Source organism: Oratosquilla oratoria, chromosome 13 (genome assembly GCF_046742065.1).
Source record: "Oratosquilla oratoria isolate Oo_2021 chromosome 13, ASM4674206v1, whole genome shotgun sequence".
In the NCBI taxonomy this organism is placed as follows: Eukaryota; Metazoa; Arthropoda; class Malacostraca; order Stomatopoda; family Squillidae; genus Oratosquilla; species Oratosquilla oratoria.
The window spans coordinates 13,176,937-13,186,215 of NC_134789.1; the positions used below are offsets into that span (position 1 = coordinate 13,176,937).

The 9,279-nt window shown below is 41.9% G+C and overlaps 1 protein-coding gene across 1 annotated transcript in view; it reads left to right on the forward strand.

Moving 5' to 3' along the window:
- Positions 1–8,751, forward strand: part of LOC143032116 (uncharacterized) — a 602,542-nt gene extending 593,791 nt beyond the window's left edge. The window contains exon 8 of the mRNA XM_076196569.1: positions 7,619–8,751. Coding sequence (XP_076052684.1) covers positions 7,619–7,986 — 368 coding nt within the window. The 3' untranslated portion in view covers positions 7,987–8,751. The remainder of the gene's footprint in view (positions 1–7,618) is intronic.
- Positions 8,752–9,279: the final 528 nt, after the last annotated feature.

Genomic DNA, 9,279 nt, shown 5'->3' on the forward strand with positions numbered 1-9,279 from the left:
CTTACACATATTCACATAGTATTAAAAATACTTTATATGATATTGTAATCACAATACTTCCGACTGCTACAAATAGATAAACAAATAAATAAATAAACAATGAAAATTATGTAAAAAAAAAAAATAGGATAACATGAAAATAGAAACATGTATGGACGGCGGACAAGCGATTTCCTGTGAAGAGCACGAGGGGAGCCTCGTGATTTGACAAGACAGACAGACGGCGATCTGTGAGCTGTAGTGACACAGACTTGTTCGCGAGTGACTTGCCTGAATAGATTCCCCTGACACTACCGAGGGTGTTGTCATTTGTCTCCTGTCACGTGTCACTCGTCATGTCACTTGCCACATGTCACTCGTCACTTGTCACTCACCACTCGTCATTCGTCACTCGTCTCTTGTCACGTGTCTCTTGCCACGTGTCTCTTGTCACTCGTCTCTCGTCACTCGTCTCTTGTCACTCGTTTCTTGTCACTCGTTTCTTGTCACTCGTCTCTTGTCACTCGTCTCTTGTCACTCGTCTCTTGTCATGTCTCTTATCATGTTTCTCTTGTCTATTGTCCTTTGTCTCTTGTCACTTGTCTCTTGTCACAACAAAAGCTAATTCAATTTTTGTGAGAGGTAAATAGTGTCAGTGGCATATGGCCACTTGAGACCTGGAACATCCATAAAACAGTGTCCATTGATTTCTATGTCATCAAAATAGAAATAAAATGACAATAATAATAATAATGATTATATGAGTAATGCCAACAAAGAAAATTAACGCTAATTATGGAATCAGTAATGATATAGATAACAAGAAGATACAAAAAATAAAAACCACAATATAGGGACAGTTACAATATGAACAATGGTTGATATTATTATTATTTTTGCTATCAACGAAGAAACCGGTGGAGGCTAAGGCCATAACAATAAGTATTGCAATGGTCGTAATTGAAATGTTGATGCAGATGAGAAGAGGAGGGCGGGAAGTAGAAATAAATGGATAAAGAAAAGGAAGAGGATGAGGAGAGAAATAAAAAAAGAGGAGGAAGAGGAGGAATAGGAGGAAGGGGAGGAGGGGGGAGATACAAAGGAAGAGGGGGAGGAGGTGGTAGGGGATGAGGAAGAGGAAGGAGAAGAGGACGAGGAGGAAAAGGAGAAAGGCTGTAGTCGTAGAAATAAGAAAACGAAATGGAAAAAAGTCGCAAAAGTCAACACAGAAAATAAAGACGATCCTGTCGCGTACGACTAGAAGGCGAAGCTGCCGGAGGAGATAAAGATGAAAAAGGACAATCCATAAGATGAAAAAAAAGGGGGGAGAAATGAAACGAATAAAGGGCACACGCCCTGTACAACCAAGGCTCCTCCGCCATTTGCAATATGGTTTACAGAAATCGCCGGAGGCAGAATATGTCACACGATGTTCAGCAGGGACTAGATTGCAACGCACGCGCGCGCACACGCACACACACACACAGACACACACACACACACACACACACACACACACACACACACACACACACACACAGACACACACACACACACACACACACAAACACACACACACACACTCCCCTCTCGATTCTTCCTCCTTGTCTTGTTCTTTATCCTATCCATTTCCCCCTTTCTGCTTTCCTCCATTCCTCTCCTCGCCTCTCTCACGGCACTCTGCTCAACATATCTCCCTCACATCTTCCTTCTCTCTCTCTCTCTCTCTCTCTCTCTCTCTCTCTCTCTCTCTCTCTCTCTCTTTCTCTCTCACACCCACACCCACACCCACACCCACACCCACACCCACACCCACACACATATACACACAAATACACAGTTATACATATGCAAACAGAAGGTGGAAAGTCAGATTTGTTCGATTACAAGTGTACGCACACGCACGCATGCACGCACACACGCATGTACACGCACATGCATGTACACACACACACGCATGCACACATACACGTACACACACACGCACAAACACACACACATACACACACACACGCACACACATAAACACATACACACACACACACGCATAAACACATACACACACACACACACACACACACACACACACACACACACACACACACACACACACACACACACACACACACACACACACACACACGCACACACACATACACGACTCGGTGGCGCGGGTGGTGCCAGCGGTACCTGGTTCGAATCCTGCCCAGGGCTGAAATTATTTCAGTATCGCTGCGCTTCGAGTCGTTACTCCAACTCTCGTGGGTGGGGAGTTGGGGGTGTGTGTGCGTGTAAGGTCATAGCATTACCCATAGATCGGTCATACGAGCTCTGAGCTCTCTTCCGGGAGGGAAATAGCTGTCGATCACGAGTCCAACACGTGATCCAAAGACCAAGTGAATACACACACACACACAAATACATACACACAAACACACACAAATATACACACACAAACAGACACACATATACACACACACACATACACACATGTAGAGCACACACGCACGTCTCGACGGCACAGTGGTACCGTTTGCAACCACTACTCGAATCCCGTGCAGGGCTGAAATAATTTCAGTATCGTTGCATTACGAGCAGTTACGCTAACTATCGTGGGCGGGGAGTTGAGTGTGTGTGTGTGTGTGTGTGTGTGTGTGTGTGTGTGTGTGTGTGTGTGTGTGTGTGTGTGTGTGTGTGTGTGTGTGTGTGTGTGTGTGTGTGTGTGTGTGCGTGTGTGTGTGTAAGGTCAGCTCAAACATGAGCTCTCATCCGGGAGAGTAACAGCTGTCGAACACGATTCCAACACGTGATCCAAGACCATGACGAATCACACGCACACACACACGCACACACACACACTCACACACACACACACACACACACACACACACACACACACACACACACACACACACACACACACACACACACACACACACACACACACACACGGTGGCGCAGTTGGTAGAGCGATGAACTACTAGCACGGTGGTGCGCGTAGTGCTTGGTTCGAATCCTGCCCAGGGCCGAAATTATTTCGGTACAGCTGCGCTTCGGGTCGTTACTCTGACTCTCGTGGGCGGGGAGTTGGGTGTGTGTGTGTGTGTAAGGTCATGGCATTACCCATAGATCGGACCTACGAGCTCTGAGCTCTCTTCCAGGAGGGAAATAGCTGTCGATCACGAGTCCAACACGTGATCCTAAGACCAAGTGAATACACACACACACACGTACATACACAAACACACACACATACACACGCACACACAGAATTTGAATCTGGCGGAGAAGGCTGTTTAATTCAACACAATATCTACTTTAGCAGCACCTGAACAAGCCAGCAAGGATGAAAGCAACACTACACATTCTGTTCACACGGAAACAGTGAGATGGAAAACACATCTCGTATACAAACGCCAGTGAGGTGCAGCAACTGTTATTCCTCATTAGTTATGACGATGTGGGTAGCCAACTGGATCAACTATTGAAAAGATAGTTTAGTATGCGATAGAGTGAGCTCTCTGGGGTCGAAGCAGTTCATAAAATGAACAGAAACCCTGATAATGATAAATATTATAATTATGAAAATAATAATAGATGATGATAATGATAATGATAAAATGATGATGATGAAAATTATCATTATAAATGTTGCCTCAAATCTGTCTGGAAACCCTGGAAACCCAATGCCTGGAAATGGTCCTCATATTTTCCTTTACAAATATCTCGGTTAAAGGTTTGAACTGATGTCTGTGTTGTGAAAGTGAGACGGATGACAATACAATAAACATGGAAAAGAAAGTCCAGGTTGTTAAGAAAAATATTTTTTCAATTGAATAATCTAACAGGAGAATCATAAAGAAGACAGGACTGCTTATATGAGAGGAGAATATACACACTAAAATAATTTACAGAAAACCAAAAAGTTAACGAAAGAGAAAGTACTCTGGGGGAAAATACGAAAATTTTGTCTGCATAGAGTGGAGTAATTTTCAATACTACGTACATATATGAATGCACACACTGAAATATGCAAGTACGTACGCATACACACGAACGCACACACACACACATACTCATGCGGACACACACATTCGCACACACACACACACACACACACACACACACACACACACACACACACACACACACACACACACACACACACACACATACACACACACACTTTCAATCCATCTCGCCGTAGTTACATTTCATTCCTTACCAAGCAATCTATCGAAGGATTTCATTAGCTCCCTATGAAGCCTCGAGTTATTGCATTTGCCATCAATCACATCAAACACACTGCATTACAAACGCCTCCCGAAGGCACGAGCGCATTTATCTCTGAGCTTTAGTCCTGATGAGATCGACAACGAGTCACGTGTCTCTCCTTCCTTGAAGGCAGTGACGCCAATCAGGGTTGCTAAACTTACGACCTGTTTCCGACCACCTTCGACCAAAAACCAAGCGATCGGTCGGCGACCTTATAAAAAGTAGAGAAATTGACAATTCATTTTTTAAAGGCTATAAGTTGTGAGTAATAAGGAACAGAAAGAATATTAGAAAAAAATTGGGTGGGAGGATGTAAAGATGGCAATACGAGAGGGAGAGTTTAGTAGATACTGAACACCAACTACCAGCGACTTCCAAAGACTACCTGCAACTGGTCGGTGACCACCTGGTCGCCGGTGATCGGAAACTGGTCGTAAGCTTGGTGTGACTGGGCCCCAACTGTGATGTGAACCTCCATCTTGTCGTCGGACTTTTGACCTATGGTGATTTAGTGGCGCCATCGGGGTGATAAGATATTGTCGGGAGATTTGTGCATGATTGAGAATTTGTGTGATGAGATATGGTTTTTTATAGCAATGTAATTACGGCTGCTGCATTTTGATAACAACCACGAACCTACATATAATCTCACCGTCATGTATTGATCATTGAGATATTAGCAACAGGTAACATAAATGAATATAAATAAATAAACAGATTATCAGATAAACAATTAGATGAACAGATAGAAAATGTATGACCAAAATAAATGAATAAATTATTATTCTAATATATAGATAAATAATCAAATAAACAATTACATAAATAGATAAAAATATAACCAAAATAAATAGATAAATTAATAAATAAATCATTGCTTGAATATTGAAAAGTTAATATACAAATGAACTCACAACTAATTAAATAAACACACAAGTATTAAAAAGAGATAGAAAAAAGATAAATAGAATTTGTACGCCCGACTGCATGCAAACATATTTCCTTCTTCCTGTTCCGCCAATGTATATAACATATATAAATTCATGGCACTTCCACATTAGCGCGTTTTTACCAGACCAATTTGTAAAAAGAATATGTACATATTCAGAGTGATATAGAAAATATTGTCTGTTTTAACACTTGTTGCAGAGAGAGTTTTCATCTGAATAAAATCACCGCCCAGGGCTGAAATAATTTCAGTATCGCTGCGCTGCGGGTTGTTACTCCAACTCTCGTGGGCCGGGAGTTGGGTGTGTGTGTGCGTGCAAGGTCACAGCATTACCCATAGATCGGTCATATACGAGGTCTGAGCTCTCTTCCGGGAGGGAAATAGCTGTCGATCACGAGTCCAACACGTGATCCAAAGACCATGGTGAATCACCTGGCGAGAGCTAGAGCAAAGGCCTACACTTCCCCTCGGGGGACTAAATGTCACCAGAGATTATTCAAAAACACCTCTTTTGAATATACGATCTAATTGGTTATGCTATTTGTTATATTGCCTTCCCTCTCATTGTCATAAACGTGCGGCTTGTGCAAATGTGAGCCTTACGCCCATCGGACATTAGGCCCATTTTGTCCCATTTGCAAAGCCAAAGTACCGCTCTGATCGTGCTGAGTAAACACTCACCTATTGACCTTTTGAGATAATACGATTCATATGATGGCGATGTTTAGTTCCGAGTTAATAGCGCACACATCCAGTGGTTTGTATTGATCTGCTTTAAGATAACATTGGATTAGTGCAAGCCGGGGGGGGGGGAGAGGGAGGGGAGAGGTGGATGTGGGAGGGGAGAGGTAGATGTGGGAGAGGAGAGAAGTGGTGGATGGGGAAGGGGAAGAGTGGATGGAGGAGGGAAGAAGTGGATGTAGGAGGAGAGAGGTGGATAGCGGAAGGGAGAACTGGATGGGGGGGGAGAGGTGGGTGGTGGAGAGAGAGGTGGATTGGGAAACAGTGGTGGATGGGGAAGGGGAAGAGCGAATGGAGGAGGGGACAAGTGGATGTGGGAGGAGGAAAGAGGTGAATGGGGGGAAAAGTGGTGGATGGGGAGGGAGAACTGGATGGAAAAGGTGAGAGATGGGTGATAGAGATAGAGGTGGATGGAGGAAGGTGGTGGATGGGGGAGGGGGAAAATGGATGGGGGAGAGAGATGAATGGGGGAAGAAAGAGATAGATGAGAGAGGTGGATGAGAGATGAGAGGGGTGGATGGGGAAGGAAAGAGGTGGATGGGGAGACGAGAAGGGGATGGGGAAAGGGGAGATGGAGGTGGGAAGAGGAGAGGGGGATAAGGGGAAATGAATGAATTTTTAAATTCCTTTCGTACCGGGTGATACTCTGTTCTCTTGTTTTTACTGTCACCAGATGATTTTATTCATCTCCGTGTAAAAAAAAAATCACTTGGTAAGGGGATTGGCTTTATCTCAGTGAAAGAGCTGTACTTCCTCTGGTTTTTCATATGAAACATTATCAATATGAATCACTTTGAAATTTACTTTTGTCGCCAACATTACGTTTTGGAAATCACGAAAAAAAGAAGAGAGAGTAAATGAATAAGCCTTTCTATGTCGGGTCGCGAGTTCATGGGTAAATACGGTAGAGGGACGAGAGAGAAGTTTGCATGAGTGACGCGGCATAGGTTGACAGTTATGCGACTCGTGAAAGAGGCTGAGAGAGATCTTTGTCTAGAAGTAGACTTAGGATGTCTTACACCTTACACACACACACACACACACACACACACACACACACACACACACACACACACACACACACACACACACACACACACACACACACACACACACACATATATATATATATATATATATATATATACATACATACATATACCAAGGCTTTTTCCCCCTTACAAGGGAGGTAGCCAAAAAGGGAAAGGCATAAAAACACTCCCACCCATTTCATCCCTAAATACACTCCACACCCCTCCCACCCTCCCTCTCATCTGAGCACCTCCTGGATGACGGGTGCACCCTGCCCACCGCCCTGGGTCAGAAGCAGTGTCGCAAGACACAGCACATCCACAGCAAGGCCGCTTCATTTATTTATATATATACATATATATATATATATATATACATATATATACATATATATATATATATACTGTATATATATATATATATATATATATATATATATATATTATATACATGCAAAGGCATATACCTAAGTATGCATGTACAGTATATAAGTATTTCTGAATGCATGAACACATGTATGCAAGTGTGTAGGTATGTGTCCTCCTACATTAATGTATGAACGCCTTCTCAACATAAATTTGAACGAAGAACATTATGACTTTATTCGTTAATCCAGATTTTCTCTTTTTTCCACTTCACCAGGCGACAACACGGCAGCGATCCAGCGACGCAAATCCGGAGCCAGGAGCGTCTTCCAGACGACCCAGCACCTCCTCCTCCTCGTCTTCAGCGCTTCCGTCGTCACGGCTCTGGCCAGCGCCTTGACCTCGCCCTCAGGGCGCTCCCCCTCCTCGCCGCTCACTCTCATCGCGAGCAACACCACCGCCTCCAGCAGCAGCGACAGCAGTACCATCACGAAAGACGCTCCTCTGACTCTGAGTGCCACAGGAGCGTGGCGCCTCGCGAGGCGACCGTCAATACGGACAAGCAGCTGGACAACGCCAAAGAGGACTGCAGGGCCAATCACATCCTCGTCCTTGCACTACGTTTGTTCTGATTGGTTGAGATGATCTGGAAGGACATTGACGAGCTCTAGAGGGTAGAAGGAAGAAATAGTGGCATAGGGTAGATACCTCGCCAAGAAAGAGAGAGAAAGAAAGAAAAATGCTATTTTTACATCGACTTCCATTACTAGGGAGGGGGAAAATAATAATGTAGTTATGTAACATAGACTTCTACCATGATATATTAGGGCAATAAGTAATAGATAATCCTTGTCCTTGAAATTATTGTATTACTGTTGATTCTAAGACTTCTTTTTTGTTTTATATGTAACTGTTGATATTTTACCAATACTATACTTATATATAAATGCATTGATTTAATACCGCTTGTATATGAAAACCCAACTCTGCTCATATCTACAAATCGTATTCATAGATTTCTCTTTACATTTATTAGAATGTATGTTGAAATAAGGAGATGTGAAATTAATGTATGTAAACAGAATCAAATATATTTACATAAATAATTCCCATTCATAAGTAAAACTGTTGATTGTAGTGTGAAATTTAAGTTGACTAGACATGTACGTATGTACTGTGTATACATTCGTCCATAGATACATACATGTAAACATGCATACATGTACATCATATATCAATATGCATAGACACATTTACGAAGACAAATAAGTACACACGAACACACTCAAACGCACGGGCACACATACGCACACACATCTATACACATACATGCATGCGTACACACACATATATACACACACATATGTGGAAACAAACACATACACACACATACGCGCGTGCACGTGCGCTACTATACACATTCATATATGCATTTCTGAATGTCTGAATTCATGTATATATATATATATATATATATATATATATGTATATGTATATATATATATGTATGCGTGTGTTTGTGTTTGTGTGTGCACATACATAAATATTTATATACATATATGTATATATATATGTGTGTGCCTGTATATGTACGTATACATGGTACGTTATACATATGGATATATATACATATATATATATATATATATGTATTATATATACATATATATGCCTGTATATGTACGTATACATGCTACAATATACATATGGATATATATATATATATATATATATATATATATATGTGTGTGTGTGTGTGTGTGTGTGTGTGTGTGTGTGTGTGTGTGTGTGCGTGTGTGCGTGTGTGTGCGTGTGTATGCCTGTATATGTACTTATACATGCTACATTATACATATGGATATATATATATATATATATATATATATATATATATATATATGTATATATATACAAATGTATATAACTTCATATATACTT